This window comes from Bufo gargarizans, chromosome 8 (genome assembly GCF_014858855.1).
Source record: "Bufo gargarizans isolate SCDJY-AF-19 chromosome 8, ASM1485885v1, whole genome shotgun sequence".
In the NCBI taxonomy this organism is placed as follows: domain Eukaryota; kingdom Metazoa; phylum Chordata; class Amphibia; order Anura; family Bufonidae; genus Bufo; species Bufo gargarizans.
The window spans coordinates 42,410,769-42,434,601 of record NC_058087.1 but is presented as its reverse complement, the minus strand read 5'-3'; the positions used below and the strand labels follow the sequence as shown (position 1 = coordinate 42,434,601).

Sequence of the window (23,833 nt, the reverse complement as noted above, 5' to 3'; positions counted from 1 at the left end):
CTTTTCCTATAGTATACAAGCACGACCTCCACCGCTGGATTGCCAGGTGGTCGTAACCCCTGGATACTAACAGTGTATAATGTGATGGAAAAATTAATCAAGCCAGCAAAGGAGGCAATATGGACAATCACAATACATTAGTAAGTGCCTTGTATTAAAAGAAATGTGTGACCAAAAATGTTATCTGCCAGTAAAAACCAAATAGCAACGCACCATTTTTTTTCGAATCTGTTACTATTTTTCGATTGCAGATTATTTTTGTATTCTATTTCCTGAACGGGATTATGGAGTTGTTCTTCACAGATTTTAGAAAGCATTAAAAAAAATTGCTTAATGGCAGCCACACACTGGTCTGGAGGGGACCTCAAGAGTCATTGACTTCTAATGGTACAGTTTTCTAGACATGGTCTGTGACCTGTGCAGAGGTTATTGTAAAAGTAAAGAATAGATAAGCTTTGACATTCACCTATGGTGAATTGTGGATCATGCCTTATCTATACACAGAGGTGATATCATTACAGGTAGAATTAGAATGACAGATAAGCAGGTAACAGCAGTAAAGTGATCTGTTACAGTGACGCCTATTATTAAGCTTAGTGATCAGTGCAAAAACTGCAAGATTAATTATTATTTTATATATATATATATATATATATATATATACAGTACAGACCAAAAGTTTGGACACACCTTCTCATTCAAAGAGTTTTCTTTATTTTCATGACTATGAAAATTGTAGATTCCCACTGAAGGCATCAAAACCATGAATTAACACAAGTGGAATTATATACATAACAAAAAAGTGTGAAACAACTGAAAATATGTCATATTCTAGGTTCTTCAAAGTAGCCACCTTTTGCTTTGATTACTGCTTTGCACACTCTTGGCATTCTCTTGATGAGCTTCAAGAGGTAGTCACCTGAAATAGTTTTTACTTCACAGGTGTGCCCTGTCAGGTTTAATAAGTGGGATTTCTTGTCTTATAAATGGGGTTGGGACCATCAGTTGCGTTGTGGAGAAGTCAGGTGGATACACAGCTGATAGTCCTACTGAATAGACTGTTAGAATTTGTATTATGGCAAGAAAAAAAGCAGCTAAGTAAAGAAAAACGAGTGGCCATCATTACTTTAAGAAATAAAGGTCAGTCAGTCCGAAAAATTGGGAAACCTTTGAAAGTGTCCCCAAGTGCAGTCACAAAAACCATCAAGCGCTACAAAGAATGTGTTTGGGGCCTGTACTCCACTGGCCTGTAACAAAAATTATATCTAATGACCGTCTAATATACCTCCAGCCATATAATCACATGATGTTTTCTGTCCAGTGAATTATACATTTTTGGGGCCTGTAGTCCACTGTCCTGCAGTAAAATTGATATCTATCGACCGTCTAATATACTTCCAGCCACATAATCACTTGATCTTTTCTGTACAGTGAATGCATAATTTTTGGGGCCTGTAATCTAACTGGCCAACAGTTAAATTGTTATACAGTGACCGCCTAATGTACCTCCAGCCACATTATCAATTGTTCTTTTCTGTACGGTGAATAAATAATTGTTGGGGCCTGTACTCCACTGGCCTGTAGTAAAATTGATATCCAATGACCGTCTAATATACCTCCAGCCACATAATCACTTGATCTTTTATGTACAAAGAATGCATAATTTTTGGGGCTTGTAATCTAACTGGCCTATAGTAAAATTGTTATTCGGTGACCGTCTAATATACCTCCAGCCACATTATTAATTGTTCTTTTTTGTACGGAGAATGAATAATTTTTGGGGCCTGTACTCCACTGGCCTGCAGTAAAATTGATATCCAATGACCGTTTAATATACCTCCAAGCCACATAATCAATTGATCTTTTATGTACGTTGAATGTATAATTTTTGGGGCCTGTAATCTAACTGGCCTACAGTAAAATTGTTATACGGTGACCGCCTAATGTACCTCCAGCTACATAATCACTTGATGTTCTCTGTACGGTGAATGCCTAATGTTTGGGGCCTGTACTCCACTGGCCTGCAGTAAAATTTATATCCAATGACCGTCTAATATACCTCCAGCCACATAATAACTTGATCTTTTCTGTAAGGTGAATGCATAATTTTTGGGGCCTGTAATCTAACTGGCCAACAGTAAAATTGTTATACGGTGACCGCCTAATGTACAGTACAGACCAAAAGTTTGGACACACCTTCTTATTCAAAGAGTTTTCTTTATTTTCATGACTATGAAAATTGTAGATTCACACTGAAGGCATCAAAACTATGAATTAACACATGTGGAATTATATACATAACAAAAAAGTGTGAAACAACTGAAAATATGTCATATTCTAGGTTCTTCAAAGTAGCCACCTTTCGCTTTGATTGCTGCTTTGCACACTCTTGGCATTCTCTTGATGAGCTTCAAGAGGTAGTCACCTGAAATGGTTTTCACTTCACAGGTGTGCCCTGTCAGGTGGGATTTCTTGCTGTTAAATGCGGTTGGGACTATCAGTTGCGTTGTGGAGAAGTCAGGTGGATACACAGCTGATAGTCCTACTGAATAGACTGTTAGAATTTGTATTATGGCAAGAAAAAAGCAGCTAAGTAAAGAAAAACAAGTGGCCATCATTACTTTAAGAAATGAAGGTCAGTCAGTCCGAAAAATTGGGAAACCTTTGAAAGTGTCCCCCAAGTGCAGTCACAAAAAACATCAAGCGCTACAAAGAAACTGGCTCACATGCGGACCGCCCCAGGAAAGGAAGACCAAGAGTCACCTCTGCTGCGGAGGATAAGTTCATCTGAGTCACCAGTCTCAGAAATCGCAGGTTAACAGCAGCTCAAATTAGAGACCAGGTCAATGCCACACAGAGTTCTAGCAGCAGACACCTCTCTAGAACAACTGTTAAGAGGAGACTGTGTGAATCAGGCCTTCATGGTAGAATATCTGCTAGGAAACCACTGCTAAGGACAGGCAACAAGCAGAAGAGACTTGTTTGGGCTAAAGAACACAAGGAATGGACATTAGACCAGTGGAAATCTGTGCTTTAGTCTGATGAATCTCATCAAGAGAATGCCAAGAGTGTGCAAAGCAGTAATCAAAGCAAAAGGTGGCTACTTTGAAGAACTTAGAATATGACATATTTTCAGTTGTTTCACACTTTTTTGTTATGTATATAATTCCACATGTGTTAATTCATAGTTTTGATGTCTTCAGTGTGAATCTACGATTTTTAGTCATGAAAATAAAACTCTTTGAATGAGAAGGTGTGTCCAAATTTTTGGTCTGTACTGTATATATATATAGATGTTGACATGGAAAACTAAAAATAATGACAAATTCTTTAAAAGCATGTCCAACATAAAAATATGTTTTAAACAGTAGGTCGTTTTCTGATTAACTTTGTCTAAATGTCATTTGCTGAAGTAAGACAACGCCTTTCATCCTATATCTATAAAACTCTGAAGGGTGCTCTTCTGGTTTAGGTCCAAATTGGGGGAAGGTCAGTGAATTCTAACATGAATGTCTGTACGTTGACCTCTTTCAATCTTACAGTTTGTATTCTTTTAAACCCTAAAATCTTCATTTATCGCAATGTAAAACTTGTCATCTGTTTTTTTAAGAGCTCGGTGAGCCTGTGGTTTGGACACTTGCTTCTCCAATATTGATGCCCTCATCTGTCCCTTACTCAGATATCTAAAAATGGAAAGTGGTCATTCATCATTATCAATTATGTGAAGGAACGCCTTCAAATTTTTGATAAAGTTCCTGAATAATGGAAATAATGGAGTGAGCCACACTGTAAGAATGATGCCATTCGAAAGCGTCTGTATGTGTTACTGTATGTGCTAAATTGTTTGAGAAACTTCTGAGCTGCAACAGAAAACATATTTTATGTTCTGTACCGTTCACCAGCCGCTGCTGAAGGTGTTCCCACAACTGAGGAAGTAATTGAATGGGTGGCAGCTAGTGTTGATAGAGCACAGTAGTGCTTGCAGGCTCGGGCCAAACATCAGGATGTTCGGGTGCTCGACCGAGAACCTGAGTATAATGGAAGTCCATGGGAGAAACAGAGCATTAAACCAGGTACCCCCTACTCTAAAGAGGGGAGGGTGCCTGGTTCATAGGAAAATGTCAGAAATTTATGGAAACACCACCGAAATGGTTCTGGAACAGCATGGGGAGGATGTCTGGATGCATCTTGCACATGCAGGTCGCTGCTGGGAACGATGTTGTCCGAGTAGTACGCCACGTTTATAGACTGACAATAATACGCACAAAACTGAAGAAAAAATAGATTTTAGAGAAAAAAATTGATAGGAAACATTCTTTCCTGTATATTTACTTGTATATAAAGCACAAGTGTTGCCAAAAATTACAAGGAAGAGGCACTTCGATACAACCTGTATATCACATAAAGGATGGCCTCATTCACATTGTGGTGCAATTGTTCATCTAGTGGGACTCCTACACTCATAAAGCCTATGCACTAAGTGAAAGAGCTGCCAAAAATTACAAGGAATCGGCACTACAATACACCCTTTGTTACACATAAATGAGGGCATCATACACAGCCTTGAAAAATTATGATTGACAGCCTGCTGGTGACCCTCAAAAACATTTGGAGCAAGGGCCTGCTGATCTGACCATCTAAAACATTATAGGCGAGAGCCTGCTGCCACTTTGGTGACTCTAGATAACCTGGGGACAATCGCATGTCCCCGTGACAGCGACGATCCATTTGGATGTCTGCCCTGTCAACTTTTGATGTTATTTTCAGCCCAAACTATGTAGACCATGGGTAACAGGGGAATCATGGTTCAATTCCGGAGAGGGAGCCTACGGCTACCACATCCAAGCAAGACAGCATGCACGCAAATTACCTATTAGGTATATTTTAGGTGAGAGCCGGCACATGAGCTGACCCTGTAAAAGATTTTAGGTGCGGGCCTGCAGATGAGCTGACCCTGTAAAAGATTGTAGGTGAAGGCCTGCTGGTGAGCTGACCCTGTAAAAGATTATATGTGTGAGCCTGCTGGTAAGCTGACCCTGTAAAAGGTGCGGGCCTGCTGGTGAGCTGACCCTCTAAAACATTATATGCGAGGGCCTTCAGGTGAGCTGACCCTGTAAAACATTATATGCGAGGTCATGCAGGTGAGCTGACCCTCTAAAAAATTAAATGCAAGGGCCTTCAGGTGAGCTGACCCTGTAAAAGATTTGTGGTGCGGGCCTGCTGGTGAGCCGACCCTGTAAAAGATTTTAGGTGCGGGCCTGCTGGTGAGCTGACCCTGTAAAAGGCGGGCCTGCTGGTGAGCTGACCCAGTAAAACATTGTAGGTGAAGGCCTGCTGATTAGCTGACCCTCTAAAAAATTATATGCGAGGGCCTGAAGGTGAGCTGACCCTGTAAAAGATTGTAAGTGAGGGCCTGCTGGTGAGCCTCCCCTCAAAAAACTTATATGCGAGGGTCTGCAGCTGAGCTGACCCTCTAAAAAATTATAAGCGAGGGCCTACAGCTGAGCTGACCCTGTAAAACATTATATGCGAAGAGCATATATGCAAGGGCATTATATGTGACAAATAAGCATGCTTATATTATGGAAGAGGAGGAGGAAGAGGAGGATGAGAAAAGGAAGATTCAACCATAAACCCTTGTTTGTGGTGGAAGGGGTGCATGGGAATACAATGTATTCAGTACATTATAAACAACACATTTAAAGTGCCTTTATGTTCAGCCACTTTACTCTGGTGGAGTCAAGAAGTCATGATCAATCCAGGCCTTGTTCATTTTTATAAGAGTCAACCTATCAGCATTTTTTAGTTGACAGGTGGATACGCTTATCTGTTATAATGCCACCAGCAGCACTAAATACCCGCTCAGACAAAATGCTGGTGGCAGGGCAGGCCAGCACCTCCAAGGCGTAGAGCGCCAGTTCATGCCACGTGTCCAGCTTAGACACCCAGTAGTTGTAAGGCACTGAGGGACCATTGAGGACGCTGACACGGTTTGCTATGCACTCCTTCACCATCTTCCAAAATGTTTCCCTCTTGTGTCACTAGACCGCACATCAGGGTGAGGGTGCTGGCGGGGTGTCATGAAGCTGTCCCAGGCTTTGGAGAGTGTTGCCCTGCCTCTGTTGGAACTGCTATGTGTTCCTTTTGTCTCCTGTCAGCTCAATTCACGCGCTTCTCATCTTGTTTGTGTGGTGCCAAATCAATTAGAAGTATAAGTATGTACGTATTATACTGCTTTCATAATGAGACCAGACACACTAGTTGGTTTCATGAAAACATCTTCTCCTCCCCCCCGAGCCATGATAGAGAAGAGAGAGCTTTATTCACATTACATTGACTTAAATAGCAGACATGACATCACAAAAGGGGTGTTCCTTAAGAAGAGACTATTGGCTCCTTAACGTGATAGGAGTGGTTTCAGCAACTTCAACTGAGTTCATAGGTAGATTTGAAAACTGTAATGTAATCCCCATTTTCCCCGTCCTTTATTGACCTTCTCATACATATGGTTTGCGGCCATCTAGTGGACAAAAATGTGTACTACAGAATGTTCACACCACATTATATAGAGATATAAAGCCCATCTCTCACACTCCCCTCCTCGGTTTGCCAAGGAACTACGGACTCTGCCGCCAGCTTTGTCAGATGGAAATTTTTTAAACAATTTTTCTACAAGGATCTTCTGGTATTGCACCGTTTTGCTCGTCCTCTCCACCAGAGGAATGAGAGATGAGAAGTTATTTTTGAAGCGGGGGTCGAGAAGGGAAAATAACCAGTAATCCGTGTTGTCTAAAATGCATTTAACGTGCGGGTCCTGGGAAAGGCAGCCTAACATGAAGTCAGCCATGTGTGCCATAGTAACAACAGGCAAGACTTCACTGTTCTCAAGACATCAGGAGGATCACTCTCAATCTCCTCATCCTCTTCCTCCTCTTCGGCCCACCCACGCTGAACAGATGGAATTAAACTTCCATGGGTACTACCCTCGGTAGCGGAGGCAACCATCTCCTGCTCCTCCTTCTCCTCATCTTCATCGTCTAATTTGCGCTGAGAAGACGAACTGAGATTGGTCTGGCTATCACCCTGTGTAATGTCTTCCCCCATTTCCACCTCTTCCACATGCAAAGCGTCGTCCTTAATTGTGAGCAGAGAGCGTTTGAGTAAACACAGAAGTGGGATGGTTACACTGATAATAGTGTTATCGCCGCTCACCATCTGTGATGATTCCTCAAAGTTTCTTAAAACTTCACAGAGGTCAGACATCCATGCCCACTCGTCGCTTGTGAATAGCGGAAGCTAACTGGAAAGGCGACGACCATGCTGCAGCTGGTATTCCACTACTGCCCTGTGCTGCTCACAAAGCCTGGCCAGGCAAATTGGGGTAGGTTTGGAGAAACCGCTGAACCTCAAGGTTGAACACGTGGGCAAGGCATGGGATGTGTCTGAGATTGCTGAGATCCAAAGCTGCCACCAAGTTATGGCCATTATCAGACACAACCATGCCTGGCTCTAGGTTGAGTGGCAAGAGCCACAGCTCAGTCTGGTCTCTTATCCTCTGCCACAGCTCTGCAGCGGTGTGCTGTTTGTCACCTAAGCATATCAGCTTCAGCTCAACCTATTGCCACTTCCCCACTGCAGTGCTACACTGCTTCCAGCTACCAACTAATGACTGACTGGTGCTGCACGCGGATTATTTGGAGGTGGAGGAAGAGGCGGAGAATGAGAAGTGGGGGTTGGAGTCACTACCGTAGGTGCTGGCAGAAACCCTGATCGGAGAAGGGTCCGCAATCCTTGGCGTCGGTAGCACCTGTGCCATCCCATGGTACGACTTTCTCCCGGCCTCTCCAACGTTCACCCAGTTTGCCGTCAGGGAAATGTAGCATCCCTGGCTGAATGCACTTGTCCATGTGTCCGTGGTTAAGTGGACCTTCCCAGTAACTGCGTTGGTCAGGGCACGTGTGATGTTACGGGACACATGTTGGTGTAAGGCGGGCATGGCACACCGTGAAAAATAGTGGCGGCTGGGGACTGCGTAACAAGGGACAGCCGCCAATATCAGGCTGCGGAAGGCATCAGTGTCCACAAGCCTAAATGGCAACATTTCTAGGCCAGTAATTTGGAAAGTTGCGCATTTAGTGCTATGGCATGTGGGTGGGTGGCTGTCACAACCAGACAGCTGAGAAGCTCTGACAGAGGCCTTTCAGAACCTCCTCCTTGAATTTCTGTGTTGTGGTATTCAGCTCCTCCTCTCGTCAGCCTCTCTCAGCTGTCATGTGTTAATTGCTTCCCTTTAAATGCCTCCCCAGAATGCTTTTCTGGGCGGCTTATATTACTTCCTGGAGTGTGTGTGCACGCTGATCTGTCCTCCTGTTTGCTTCAAAGCTAAGTGTACCTTTATCTGTTAATATCTGTTTGCTGGATCCCAGGTGACCCTGACTCCCTCCGTGTCTTGTGTAGGGAGCCGGTGGTCGTGTCCCCTCACTATTGTAGGGTGCTCAGGGCTTTATAGTCAAGGTTCGTGGATATGCAAACCTCCACCATTCGGATCTTTGCATAGGCTGAGCAGCCAGGGAAAGTGCCAGGTCTTCTGCAGGGGTCTCCCTAGGTTCCTTAGTTTTTGGATCCAGCGAGTCGTTTATACATGTTGCTTTGCCTTGTTACCTGTACACATTCCGTGACATTATAAGCCGCCATAACCGTCTCAAGCATGGATCCGGTTTCACTTTTGGCTGAACGCTTCCAGGGTCTTTCATTGGAGGTAGCTGATCTCCGCAGGACTTTTTCTCAGCTTCAAGTGACCGGTTCAGCTGGCGTTCATGGAGTTTGCTCTGAGCCTAAGATCTCGCTCCCGGATAAGTTCTCCGGGGGTAGTGAGAATTTTGTGCGTTTTAGAGAGGCTTGCAAACTCCATTTTCGCCTTCTTCCCCATTCTTCTGGTGATGAGGAACGGAGGGTGGGGATCATTATATCGCTGCTCAGGGGTAACGCTCAGTCCTGGGCCTTTTCGCTGCCGGAGGGGGCACGGCCCCTCCGTTCAGTGGATGAATTCTTTTTAGCCCTGGGTCAGATATATGATGATCCGGATCGTATTGCTCTGGCGGAGTCTAGATTACGTCTCCTATGCCAGGGTAAACAATCCGCAGAAATATACTGCTCAGAGTTTCGGAGATGGGCAGCTGATACTGGTTGGAATGATGCTGCACTCCGAAGTCAATTTTGCCATGGTCTTTCAGAGGGATTGAAAGATGCATTCGCCTTTCATGAAAGGCCTATTTCTTTGGACTCTGCTATGTCTCAGGCCGTTCGTATTGACAGGCGTCTTAGAGAGAGAGGAGAGATCTCTCCTTCCTGTCATACTCGGTCCCAGGACTGTGCAGCGGTCCCATTCTCTGCGCAGGGGTCTCAGTCGCTGTCAGCCCCTTCTGAGCAGGAGCCCATGCAGCTGGGGTTGATTGCTTCTGACAATAGAAGATTCAGCCCGCATGGGAGGGTTTGTTTTTGTTGTGGAGGTATTAATCATTTGGCAAATATTTGTCCCTCTAGGAGATTCAGGCAGTTCTCTGGGTATAATAAAGAAACAAAGAGGAAAAAATCTTTGAAAAATGTTCCGTCTGTTACTATTTGCAGGGTTGAGGCGGAGATTGAAGGTTTTCCGTTTGCTTGTAGTTCCCGTTTTGTCCTGCCGGCTAGGGTGGCGCTAGAGAGCAAGAACATTTTTTGTGAGATTTTTGTGGATAGTGGAGCAGCGGTCAATCTCATTAATAATCACTTTGCGATAACTCATGGTTTCCAGGTGTGCGCTTTGAGAAAGGATATTCCTGTGTTTGCTATCGATTCCGCTCCACTTTCTCAGAAGTCATTAAAGGGCATAGTTCACAATATCCGTTTAATTGTGAGTGATGCTCATGTTGAGGATGTGTCATGTTTCGTCCTTAGCGGTTTGCCGACTCCTCTAGTGTTGGGGCTGCCCTGGCTCACTAAGCATAACCCCACCATTGATTGGCAAGCGAGGCAAATAAATGGTTGGAGTGACTTTTGCAGAGAGAATTGCCTCACGACATCTGTTTCTGAGGTTGCTACTAAGACTGTACCATCTTTTCTCTCTGAATTTTCGGATGTCTTCTCTGAGAGTGGAGTTCAGGATTTGCCCCCGCACAGGGAGTACGATTGCCCTATTAATCTCATCCCAGACGCCAAGCTGTCTAAATCTCGTTTATACAATCTTTCCCAACCTGAGAGGATCGCTATGCGTGCTTATATCTCTGAGAGTCTGAGAAAGGGACACATACGACCCTCAAAGTCACCTGTTGCCGCTGGTTTTTTCTTTGTTAAGAAAAAAGATGGTTCTTTAAGACCTTGTCTGGATTTCAGGGAGCTGAACAATATCACAATTCGTGACCCTTATCCGCTTCCTCTGATCCCGGACCTATTTAACCAGGTTGTTGGGGCTAAAGTCTTTTCCAAATTAGATTTAAGAGGGGCATACAACCTGGTCAGGGTCAGAGAAGGGGACGAATGGAAGACGGCCTTCAATACCCCTGAGGGCCATTTTGAGAATTTGGTTATGCCTTTTGGTTTGATGAATGCCCCAGCCGTTTTTCAGCATTTCGTGAACAGCATTTTTTATCATTTGATGGGAAAATTTGTATTGGTGTATTTGGATGACATTTTGATTTTTTCTCCCGATTTCAAAACTCATAAGGAACATTTACGTCAGGTCTTGCTCATCCTGCGGGAGAATAAATTATATGCGAAACTGGAAAAATGTGTGTTTGCGGTTCCAGAAATTCAATTTCTGGGGTTTCTTCTCTCCGCTTCTGGTTTTCGCATGGACCCCGAGAAGGTCCGCGCTGTGCTTGAGTGGGAGCTTCCTGAGAATCAAAAGGCGCTGATGCGTTTTTTGGGCTTTGCCAATTATTACAGGAAGTTCATTTTGAATTATTCTTCTATTGTTAAACCACTCACTGATATGACCAGAAAGGGGGTAGATTTTTCTTCTTGGTCAGTAGAGGCGCGTAAGGCTTTTTCTGATATCAAGGAGAGTTTTGCTTCCGCTCCCATCTTGGTGCAACCTGATGTTTCGTTACCCTTCATAGTTGAGGTTGATGCTTCTGAGGTGGGTGTGGGGCGGTCTTGTCTCAGGGTTCCTCTCCTGCCAATTGGCGACCGTGTGCCTTTTTCTCAAGAAAACTCTCCTCCGCAGAGAGAAATTACGATGTGGGAGATAGGGAATTGTTGGCCATCAAGTTGGCTTTTGAGGAATGGCGCCATTGGCTAGAGGGAGCCAGACACCCTATTACCGTATTTACTGACCATAAAAATCTGGCCTACTTGGAGTCAGCCAAGCGTCTGAACCCGAGACAGGCCAGATGGTCGTTGTTCTTTTCTAGGTTTAATTTTGTTGTCACGTTCCGCCCTGGAGTTAAGAATGTGAAGGCAGATGCCCTGTCACGTTGTTTTCCGGGAGGCGGGAATTTTGAAGACCCGGGTCCCATTTTGGCTGAAGGTGTGGTGGTCTCTGCTCTTTTTCCTGAATTGGAGGCAGAGGTGCAGGCAGCCCAGTCAGAGGCTCCTGATCTTTGTCCTCCTGGGAGGTTGTTTGTGCCTCTCACTTTAAGACACAAGATTTTTAAAGAACACCACGATACGGTCCTTGCTGGGCACCCGGGGGTAAGAGCCACACTGGATCTCATCGCTCGGAGATTCTGGTGGCCTGCGCTTCGTAAGTCGGTTGAGGGTTTTGTGGCAGCCTGCGAGACTTGCGCTCGTGCCAAAGTCCCTCATTCACGGCCATCAGGTCCTCTCCTTCCCTTACCCATTCCTTCCCGTCCTTGGACACATCTGTCCATGGACTTTATCACGGACCTGCCTCGTTCCTCGGGGAAGACTGTGATTCTGGTGGTGGTGGACCGTTTTAGCAAAATGGTGCATTTCATTCCTTTTCCTGGTTTGCCCAATGCTAAGACGTTGGCGCAGGCATTTGTTGATCACATTGTCAAATTGCACGGTATTCCTTCAGACATAGTCTCTGATAGGGGCACGCAGTTTGTTTCCAGATTCTGGAAGGCTTTCTGTTCTCGCTTGGGGGTTCGGTTGTCATTCTCTTCTGCTTTCCACCCGCAGTCGAATGGCCAGACAGAGCGCGTCAATCAGAATCTGGAGACATATCTGCGTTGTTTTGTGGCGGAGAATCAAGAGGATTGGTGTTCTTTTTTGTCCCTTGCTGAGTTTGCTTTAAATAACCGTCGTCAGGAGTCCTCTGATAAGTCACCATTTTTTGGTGCATATGGGTTTCATCCACAGTTTGGGACTTTCTCGGGAGAGGGGTCTTCTGGTTTACCTGATGAGGACAGATTCTCCTCGTCTTTGTCATCTATTTGGCAAAAGATTCAAGATAATCTAAAGAGCATGAGTGAGAGATATAAGCGTGTGGCTGATAAGAGACGTGTGCTTGGTCCGGACCTGAATGTTGGTGATCTGGTGTGGTTGTCTACTAAGAATATCAAATTGAAGGTTCCCTCCTGGAAGTTGGGTCCTAGGTTTATTGGGCCTTACAAAATCCTGTCTGTCATCAATCCTGTTGCATACCGTCTTGATCTTCCTCAGACTTGGAAGATCCATAATGTTTTTCATAAGTCCTTATTGAAACCTTATGTTCAACCCATTGTACCCTCGCCTTTGCCTCCTCCTCCGATTATGGTTGATGGGAATCTTGAATTTCAGGTATCTAGGATTGTGGATTCTCGTCTTGTCCGCGGTTCTCTTCAGTACCTTGTTCAGTGGGAGGGGTATGGTCCTGAGGAGAAGATGTGGGTCCTAGTGACGGACATTAAGGCCTCTCGTCTCATCAGGGCTTTCCATAGGTCCCATCCTGAGAAGGTGGGTTCTGAGTGTCCGGAGTCCACTCGTAGAGGGAGGGGTACTGTCACAACCAGACAGCTGAGAAGCTCTGACAGAGGCCTTTCAGAACCTCCTCCTTGAATTTCTGTGTTGTGGTATTCAGCTCCTCCTCTCGTCAGCCTCTCTCAGCTGTCATGTGTTAATTGCTTCCCTTTAAATGCCTCCCCAGAATGCTTTTCTGGGCGGCTTATATTACTTCCTGGAGTGTGTGTGCACGCTGATCTGTCCTCCTGTTTGCTTCAAAGCTAAGTGTACCTTTATCTGTTAATATCTGTTTGCTGGATCCCAGGTGACCCTGACTCCCTCCGTGTCTTGTGTAGGGAGCCGGTGGTCGTGTCCCCTCACTATTGTAGGGTGCTCAGGGCTTTATAGTCAAGGTTCGTGGATATGCAAACCTCCACCATTCGGATCTTTGCATAGGCTGAGCAGCCAGGGAAAGTGCCAGGTCTTCTGCAGGGGTCTCCCTAGGTTCCTTAGTTTTTGGATCCAGCGAGTCGTTTATACATGTTGCTTTGCCTTGTTACCTGTACACATTCCGTGACAGTGGCTGGGCATTTGCGCTTGCGTAAAGACATTTGTACGCTGCGCTGGGACATGGAAGTGGATGTGGTCACTATTGGTGATTGCGAAGGTCCAGGTGCAGGGTGGGAGACATCCGGGCCTGCGCCTTCGACAGGGGATTGACTAGCACATAACACAGGGGAAGAGGAGGCAGTGGTGTGACCCGCAGACACAGATTGTGGACCCAGGCGTTCGTCCGACTTATTACGGTGCTTGGATGCCATGTGGCGGATCATGCTGGTGGTGATGAGGTTGCTAGTGTTCACGCCCTGGCTCATTTTCGAATGGCACAGGTTGCAAACTACTATTCTTTTGTCGTCCGCACTTTCCTCCAAAAAGCGCCATACTGGGGAACATCTACCCCTTAGCAAGAGAGATTTCTGCAAGGGGTTACTCCGTGGAACAGTTGCGGGCCTGTGTGGTGTGGCCCGCCTCCTCCCTTTTGCCACCCCACTGCCTCTTCCAGCCTGTTGCGGTGCTGCAGATCCCTCCCCCTTTGTACTGCTGTCCTCGCTCGGCTTTCCACCTTCCCAGGTTGGGTCAGTGACCACTCTGCTCATCCTCCTGATTTGTTGACCTAACCACAACTTCAGTGATTGACAACTGCGTCTCATCCTCTGCATCAACCTCTTGAGACACTAATTGCGGTTGACTCATTGGCAACTGTGTCTCATCATCATCCACCTCATTAATCACTAGTTGCCATTCCCCATTGTCATGTTCTTGTGACTGTGGGTGTTCAAGAGGTTGTGAATCAGGGCACAAGATCTCATGTCCCTCTTCAAGCGTGCTCCTTGCGAGAGGGCCAAATCTAGTAATGGCAATGAAAAGAGGTCCTCGGAATATCCAAGTGTGGGATCACTTGTTTGACCAGACTGTAAATGGTGGGAGGAAGAAGGATCAGGGTGAGGATTGTGTTGACCAGACTCCTGGCTACTGAGACTGGACTTGGTGGAAGACAGGGTGGTGCTTAACCGACTGGAAGCATTATCTGCTGCAATCCAAGCGATCACCTCGTCGCACTGGTGTGGTCAGCATAAAGTTGATGACAGGTTCACTTTAAAGGGGTTGTCTCACTTCAGAGAGTGCCGTTTATAATATAGAGAAAGTTAATACAAGGTAACTACTAATGTATTGTGATTATCCATATTGCTGTCACGAACGTACCGAGACATATGTACGTCCAGGCGACAGAGAGAGTGGCAGAAGATCTGTGAGACTTGCAACACATGGTTTGATCTGACAGGTTTCCTTGTGGATCAATAGGCATCTGTGTTGTTTCTGGTAATGGCCACACCTCTTGCCTCCAGGTGTTGCTATTGTGGTCATTTTACCTTCCTTATTTATTGTTGATTCTCCTACAATGCTGTGCAGTGTATAGCTTTTGTTGGACCTGTGGATAGTTGGTGGTTGGCTCTCGGCTGAGTTCCTGGTGTTTCCATAGCCACTTTGAAGTTAAGTCTTTCCTTTCCCTTTTGTATTTTGTTTTAGTTATCAGTGTGTTGCCTTTCCCTATTGTTTGAATTAGGTCTGAGAGAGACTCCTGTTTGTCCTTCTTTCTGGAGAAACAGGTAATCTCATCCCTGCCATTAGTACCAGGGTCCTAAAGGGCTAGATAGGACTCTAGGTATCCCTGCGCATGAACTCATCTACCTTTGGGATCTGTTCATACTGGTAGTCAGTCAGGATTTTGGTTAGGGTTTTTACTAGGAGGTGTCCATCTTCCTTCTCTAGTTCTCAGGCCTGATTCCTTGAACCCCCCCCCCCCCCTCTTCCCTCCTATGCTCGGTGTGTTGTTTCCTTCGCACACCGAAGCTTGACAATTGTCTCCTTTGCTGGCTTGATTAATTTTTCCATCACATTATACGCTGTTCGTTTCCAGGAGTTATGACCACCCTGATGGCAGTGGTGGTCATGTTTGCACACTATAGGAAAAAGTGCCGAGTCGCCGACCTCTCTGGTGGCCAGGATCCTGCGCTGCAGCGATGGTTGTAACCTCTGGATACGTACAGTGTATAATGCGATGGAAAAATAAATCAAGCCAGCAAAGGAGGCAATATGGATGATCACAATACATTAGTAAGGCTACTTTCACACTTGCGTTGCTGTTTTCTGGTATTGAGATCAGGTAGAGGCTCTCAATACTGGAAAAAAGAGTTTGTGTTTTGTCCCCATGCATTCTGAATGGAAAGAGATCTGTTCAGGATGCATCAGAATGTCTTCCGTTCCAGCAGCATTCCATTTTGTGACCGGACACGAAACCGCAGCAAGCTGCTGTTTTGTGTCCGGTCCTAAAAACGGAAAAAACGGATCCGGCACTGAAAACAATGTAAGTCAATGGGGACCGATCCATTTTTCATGGAGCCTAAAAAAAACGAATCTGTCACCCATTGACTTTCAATGTATTTAGTGATTGATCAGTTTTTTTTCCCTTTTGATTTTACACAACTGCATCTTAACAGAGCGGATGCATCCTGATGTGCAAAGTCAAAAGGGATCTGTTTAATTCCAATATTAAGATCCTCTGCCGGCTCTCAATACCGGAATTAACAACGCAAGTGTGAAAGTAGCCTTAGTGCCTTGTATTAACTTTCTCTACATGATAAATGCCATTTACTGGTCAGACAACCCCTTTAAATGAAACTATTAACATTGTATGGAATGGGTGTTGTGCTATTTTATCTTTTTTCATCTGACACTGTTGGTTCTGTTAAAAGACCTGGTTAATGTTTCATCAAGCCTAACTTTTTCACTGGGAAACACAAAGTGCAAAGGCCAAAGGAAGACACCAAGTGGTAGTATTAGTTAGTCTAATGTATAGTCATATGGGATGGTGGCAGCTATTGTGAAAAGGAATAAGGGAGGGCTCCTTTTTTTCCTTCGGTCTTACCTGCTCGCTCATCTACCTGCTATTCTATGTTTCATCACTGCAAGGAGTGAGAGCCACCTGAAATTGTCATGAAACAGGTTATTCCTTTTCCGATGTTCTCTTCACTGGTTATGTGTGATCACCCAGGTACAGGCAAAATTATTATTGTTGATTTTATCACATATTACAATAATCAATTTTTTATATATATATAAAATGTAGTCATATGAAATAATTTACTGTGAATTATTTAGCTTTTAGTGAAGTCAGCCTTACAGAAAATATGGATTTAGTAATAATATGGAATTAAATAATTAGCATTTATGTTATTTATTAGTGAGTGTCTAATATTATTATAATACACATATTATTTACATGTAATTAAATATTTTTGGGAATAATATAATTTTTGAAAATTAAACCTCAAGCCTTATTACAGCTCCGTAGACACGCAGAGTTGTCTCCACCTGTCATATGGCATGGACTGAAATATGTAATGCTGTATTATGCAGATGTTCTCCCCAAGAAGCATTATTTCTAGGTGTGAATATCTTTGTAGCAAGATGCCATATAGGACCATAGGGACTTTTGCCCTACAGGATCCATGCCCACAGCTCTGTTTGTGAATGACGTCTTAGTTTCAACTGAAAGGGGTAAAAGTTGCAATATTTCCAATGCACTTAGTGATCCAATTCTTGGAGGTAATCATTAACTGGACCCTTCAGTTACTTCCAGAGGATAAAAAATAAATCTGCCCTGGTGATGTGATGGACACACAGGTGCAGAATTGGTTGCAGTTGCGCTCTATGTACCAGAAGCGTGTCTTAATTAGCCGTGCATCTATGTGTACATCACATGATTTTTATTCTTGCCACATCACTTGCTACAACTATTTCTTTAAGAAATTTGCACAGTACACCAGAAAAAACAAATGCACAACTGTGCAGAGGGACTTTATTGTCAAAAATTCTTTACAATAATTTTGAAAATATATTTTTATAGGCCGTGCCTACTTGTTTCTACCTCTTAAAGAGGTTGTCCCATAAAAAATATTCAGCATTTTTTAAATCAGTACCTTGATCTGAATACTTTTGTAATTACATCTAATTAAAAATGTATTATTCAATATACATGTGCTATACAGATAAATGTTATTGAATAACTGCATCTTTAGTTCTCTGTCCACCTCAGAAACATCGCTGATGTGGTCGCACATGCTCTGTTGCATCATTCAGCTGCCATCCGTATTTATTGTTAGAAGCTGTGACATTTAAGCCTCATGCACGCGGCCGTTGTGCGTCCGTTCCGTGCATTGGGGACCGCAATTTGCGGTCCCCAATGCATGGGCAACATCAGTGCGGCGGCCGGGATGGATCGAGATCTATTCAACTTGAATGGGTCAGTGATCCGTCCGCACCGTAAAAAAATAGAACATGTTCTATTTTTTTGCGGTGTGGAGGCACGGACAGAAACACCACGGAAGCACTCTGTAGTGCTTCCGTGGGGTTCCGATCCGTGCTTCCGTTCTGCACCGCACCGCATCTCCCGGATTGCGGACCCATTCAAGTAAATGGGTTCGTATCCGTGATGTAGGGAGCACACGGCCGATGCCCGTGTATTGCGGACCCGCCGTATGCGAGCCGCAATACGTCCTTGGCCGGTAAACGGCCGTGTGCATGAGCCCTTACAGGGAGAGAGCTGTGCCAGCTACAAATAAATCTAGTATGGCAACTGGAGCAACGAATGGGGAGATCTCTGCTCTTTAGGGCTCATGCACACGACCGTATGCATTTTGCGTTCCGCAAAAAACAGATCCGCAAAAATTACGGATGACGACCGTGCGCATTCCGTATTTTGCGGAACGGAACAGATGGCCCTTAATAGAACAGTACTATCCTTGTTTGTAATGCCGACAATAATAGGGCATGTTCTATATTTTTATTTCGGAACGGAAATACGGACATGCGGAAACGGAATCCACATCATATCCAAGATGTGTGGTGTGAGAAGACCAGCCTTGAAAAAATACATGACTTCTTGATACTTTGTCAGGAAATGTGAATGCTATATTTGTTTACGTGTGACCCCTCAGTGGTTGTAATGTGAACTGCTGACTCATGCAGCTTTTGCTAGCATTTTTTGATGCATTGACTTGCTAGAAAAGTGGGACATTGGAGTAGCCTATCTTGTATATTTACAGTGGATTCCGCAATACACAGAGCTTACTGCGTACTTTATTTTTAGCTCAGTAGACTCCCTCTAGTGGTGGTTGCAGGTATTCATTAGTATTCTTTCGTGACCGAAAGTTTTGCGGCTGATACAAGTTTTGGTTTTCACAAAGTTTTTGCTTCAGTCATTGTTTTTAGGTTGCTTTTTCAGATGTTTCTATGGTATACTGAAGTAGAATTATAAGTATTTTATAAGTTGTTGTTATTTTTTACTTACATTCACAAATACATTAAGTTTGTGCAAAGGTGCAATATTTCCAGAGTTGGCCCTTCGTTTTAAGACTTCTGCAGTTGACCCTGGCATGCTGGATGTCAGCTTCTGGACCAAAATCTGACTGACGGCATTCCATTATTGCCTAATCAGTGCTTGTAGTTTATCCTTATTTATGTGTTTTTGTTTGTCCATCCACTTTTTGAGGATTGGCCACGAGTTCTCAATGTAATTGACATCTTGGGAGTTTCCTGGTGATGGACCCAAGATTTCAATGTATTGTTCACTGAGCCACTTAGTTATTACTTTTGTCCGGCTCCATCATACTGGAAAAAACATTGTTCATCACCGACTTGCTCCTGGATTGTTGGGAGAAATTGCTCTTGGAGGCTGTGATCTTTTTATACCATTCTTTATTCATGGCAGTGTTCTTAGGCATAATTTTAAATGAGCTCACTTCCTTGGATGAGAAGCAACCCCACACATAAATGGTCTCAGGGTGCTTTACTGTTCGCATGACACAGGACTCATGGTAGTGCTCACTTTTTTTCCAGAAAATGATTTTTCTAGATATCCCAAACAGTCTGAAGGGGCCTTCATCAGAGAAATTAACTTTGCAGTCCAATCCCTGTACTCCCAACAGAATGTCAGTCTGTCCTAGATGTATTTCTTGGAGGGATGTGGCTTCTTTGCTGTCTTTGACACCAGGCAATCCTCCAAAAGCCTTCACCTCACTGTGCCTGCTACCATTCCAAAGCCAGCTCTGGTGGTGACTTGATCACATAGCTGAATCCACTTCGGTCTTGGCACCTGACGGTCATTGTTGAGCACCCTGAAGCCTTCTTCACAACAATTGAACCCTCAAGTTCTTGATGATCTAATAAATGGTTGATTTAGGTGCAATCTTACAAGCAGCAATGTCCTTGTCTGTAAAGCCATTTTTATGCAAAGCAATGATTATTACACGTGTTTCTTTGGAGGTAACCATGGTTAACAGAAGAAGAAATTAAATTATTTCAAGCACCACCACCCCCCCCCCCTTTCTTTTAAAGCAACCAATCTGCTCTTCTAAAACAATCAGCATGACAGAGTAATATCTGTCACTGTGCTAATAAGAAGATCAAAAACTGCATTAATACTGCCCTGGATGAACAAGGTTTTAGGGTTGCTTAGCTATAGAGGAATAGAAGAAGCGAGATTGCCCTTACACATGTTCCTCGTTCCTGTGGAGGTTAAAAACTCTGTTGCTACAAAGCCCTTCCACACATAGCATTACAAAAATGGTAAATAAGAGTTGGGGAATGGTTGGAGAAGCCGTGCTGTAATAAATGTTGCCCAGGATCTTGAATAAAGATGAGTGTAACAACTTATTAAACTATATTACATACTGCGGTATAGTATACCTCATTATAGCACCACTTAATGGATCTTGCCTGGTGACATTATAGTCTGGGATGTGTTTTGACCACATGGCAGGCTGTCTGACTACAGGATCAGGCTTGCAGTTTTCATTACCACAACTAAGGCATAGAGAGATCATTACCGATGTGTGATCCATTTCATTTGTAGTGTGTTGACAGCCTCTTGAACGCCATCTGACCCAATTGTTTCTGTAAGTGCTACACTAAGGCACCCAATTGGGCTTAGAAATGACTTGATAAAATGTTTATTAGAACACGGGGGGGATTCGCTTCTCACTTTACTGTTTTAGACTCTCTTATCTAGTATTTGCTGACAATCATCTACACCTCTGCTACTACATACAGTAAATCCTGTCTGCACTATGTACTGTATTTGTATGTTTGCTAGTTTCTATGTCAACTTGATAGGAACTCTATCCAAAATACTGTAAGCCATAAATATTCAAAAAAATGAATGGATGAAACAACCATCCATACACATCAATACCATCCATAACACAATCCACTCATGCCTATGGCAAAAAAGTGTCTAACTATATGCCAATAAATATTGCCAGACCGCATGAAATATAAATATAATTTATTGACGCAATTTATAAATAACAATTCATACATTAAACCAAGTGCAGAAAAAGGCGACATCCACATCAGGAGACACAAGTGGTGACTCAATCCCCATTATACATAATATTAAAGTGCAAGATAAGTATCTCATACATACAATGAACAGAGTCTGTGTACTCATTATGTGTCTCATCTGGTATGGCGCCAGCCCCGACGCTCGTTTCAGCGGACCTTCGTCTACTATCAAAAAACGTATTTAAAGTAACCTGTCACCAGTTTTATGGTGTCCTAACTAAGGGCAACATAAATAAGTGACTGATTCTCTTAGCAAAATGCTGGCTCACTTTCTTTAATTGACCCAGTCAATCTGCCAACATCTTGTATTGAAAAACTCCAGCTCCTAATGATGAGTCCTGAATATTCATGAGCTCCTGACTCTCCCCGCCTACCTGCTGCTGAATGACAGTTTTTTTCCATATGAATCAGCAGCAGGTGGGCAGGGGAGTGGCTATAGCTCTGAATTAAATAAACGCTGGACTCAATGACATCACGCTGGACTCAAATCAGCTTGATAGCATGCGGCATCTTTGTGTGTATATTATGAGGTAACCATCTGTCACACCAGTAAGTGAATACATCTAAGGCACTTTTTAGTAGTTAATGATTGTATATAATTAGTTAGATTATAATCAAATATCCACATGACAGGTTCCCTTTAACCAATCCAAAGATATCTAAAACTAATACAAAATGGATAGATAGACACGCACACACAGTCGTTTATTATTCATCATGTCCTCCTTTGAATTAATTTATAGCCCTTTCACACGTTTTTTATTCCCTTTATAGCGATTTCTAATAACAGGGAACTTGAGACATACTAATGACAAATATAATATACTGTTGCTTCTAATATAGAACAAATGGCTATCCATATATCTGACATCTAACCTCCCCTCCCCCAGCATCCGCATCTCTATCTGTACTTGCTCTACCTAGATGCCGTCATTGCCGCATTAGTTTCTCTATTGTTCGGTACATATAAACATGCCGAATACACCCACAAAAGCGACACCCTACTCCGCCTTCTCCATAGGAAACTGTCTCCCCACACAAACTCTACATGCAAGGTCCCGGCTCCATTTGAGAGCCGCGCGTGCCCACCAGTGAGTTAAACTCAGCGCTGCTTCTATGAAATAAGAACAGCCACTTAGTTTACACACAGCTCTATCCAACATAGTAACCGTTTTTGAGACAAGCATTAAACACAGTACAAATCCAGCGATTAGCATAGAAGTCCCGCACCCAGCCGATCGCATATGCCTCCTGTTCAATGAGTGAGGCAGCAGATCGCGCTAGACATTTACTAAGAGCGCATACCGCCGAACTACAAACCAAATAGGATAACCAGCTAAATATGCTTGTATATAATATGATGTATATAAAGCTTCTCTGACTAAATGAGGATATTTTTAAATATTTTAATATACCATTAACATATGTAATTATGCAAAAACACACCTCTTCCTTCTCACCCCTCAACCTGCGCGCCCAAAGTGCTTTTTAAATCCCTGAATGTGTATGGGACCACTGTTCTGGTGAAGGAGGCGCTCCAGCCCTTGAAACGCATTGACTGTAAATAAACTACTATCTGCTTTTACCAATACCTACCTGGTACTTCATTCCTTCTGACAGCGCCGAGACAGAGGTCCAATCTTCTCTCTATTTCTGCAATGATTCTTTGTTTGTAGTGATGAGCGAAGTTTTCAAAAAATTTATTCGGCTGCCTTGCCGAACTTCGGCAAGAAAGTTGATTCGATATGAATTACTTCGTAACAAATCACATTCCATTGTATAGAACGACAGGCCGCCGCCGGTCATTTAGCCCCTCAGATGCCACGTTCAAAGCTGATCGTGGAATCTGAGGGTCACATTCAGCCTATCAGGGGGCTAATCAGGGGTTAAAACAAAAAGTATATAGTCATCTCATCCATTTGATCATGTTTCTTCAATCAAGATGGTCGCAACTGCCTCTCTGCGATCAAATGGATGATGTGAGGTTTTCTTTTTGTTTGTTTTTCCACTGCTATTTCAGGGAAAATGATTCATTACTATGAAGCGTGGCAAATCTAATTTTTCCTGAAAATCTGATCGAATTCCACTTCGTTAACTTCGATTTGCTAAACACTGAAAGGTAAAGGTAAATAGATAAATAGCCGAATATATTTACAGTACAGTAAAAAAAAAAACTTACATGATTTGTCATGAGTTTTAGTTTTTCTTTTCTTGCTGTTTTTCTTAAAGAATTGTCAAGAACCAGCAGTCTGGTTTTTGGACAGAGGAGCTGAATGTTACTTTCCACAGTGCCTGACCTGTTAGGACTACAGAAATCTAAGAACGAAGAATTGCATGTATTATTCAAAAGGTTATTATGTGATACAATAATCTTGATGTAATCCTCCCATGTAATTAAAAGGATATTCACGCTCATAATGATATCAAATGACCATGAAATAATGTAATAGGTGGAAAAGCACAACCTAGAACCATGTACTGTTTCAAGCATGAACAGCTTCCTCCTACCCAAATCATTCTTCCTGAAATTAAAAAAATTATTACCTAAAGTAAAAGTTGAGAATCTTACTTGTCGGATCAAACAAAATTTTAATCAAAACATGGTTTAAAATGTTGACAACCTAAATGTATGATTCATTCGACATTTGTACTTCCAGCAAAGTTTGCATCAATTAATAATATAGGACAACTGAATATAAGAAACCTTTTAATAGATTGAATGATCTGAAATCCAACCCTACACCCTGCCTCCTGCACTGATCATTCACTCTCATTTCACAGCTAAAATCCATCTTGAGGGGCCATATGGATTAAAAGCTCACTGAAAGTAACATGCTGCCCATAAAAATCTTAGAGGAGGAGATGGAGAGAAGCTGATGGAGTGAGACAGAGAGACACAGATATGCAGTTGTGATTAGAAGTGTTACTGAGGCTCACCGATTGGTCAATATGGATGGAGGTGCTCAATCACCGGTACACCTAAAAACCGCGAGAATGTATTGTA

The 23,833-nt window shown here is 43.4% G+C and overlaps 1 protein-coding gene across 3 annotated transcripts in view; it reads left to right on the top strand.

Moving 5' to 3' along the window:
- Positions 1–23,833, top strand: part of ZNF385B (zinc finger protein 385B) — a 732,466-nt gene that overhangs the window by 481,144 nt on the left and 227,489 nt on the right. The window contains exon 1 of one of the 3 annotated variants that reach the window (XM_044304852.1): positions 16,305–16,477. The exons of the other annotated variants lie outside the window; for them this stretch is intronic. Within the exon in view, the coding sequence (XP_044160787.1) occupies positions 16,420–16,477 (58 nt within the window). The 5' untranslated portion in view covers positions 16,305–16,419. Of the gene's footprint in view, positions 1–16,304; positions 16,478–23,833 lie in introns of those variants that run through there. 3 annotated transcript variants of the gene reach the window in all.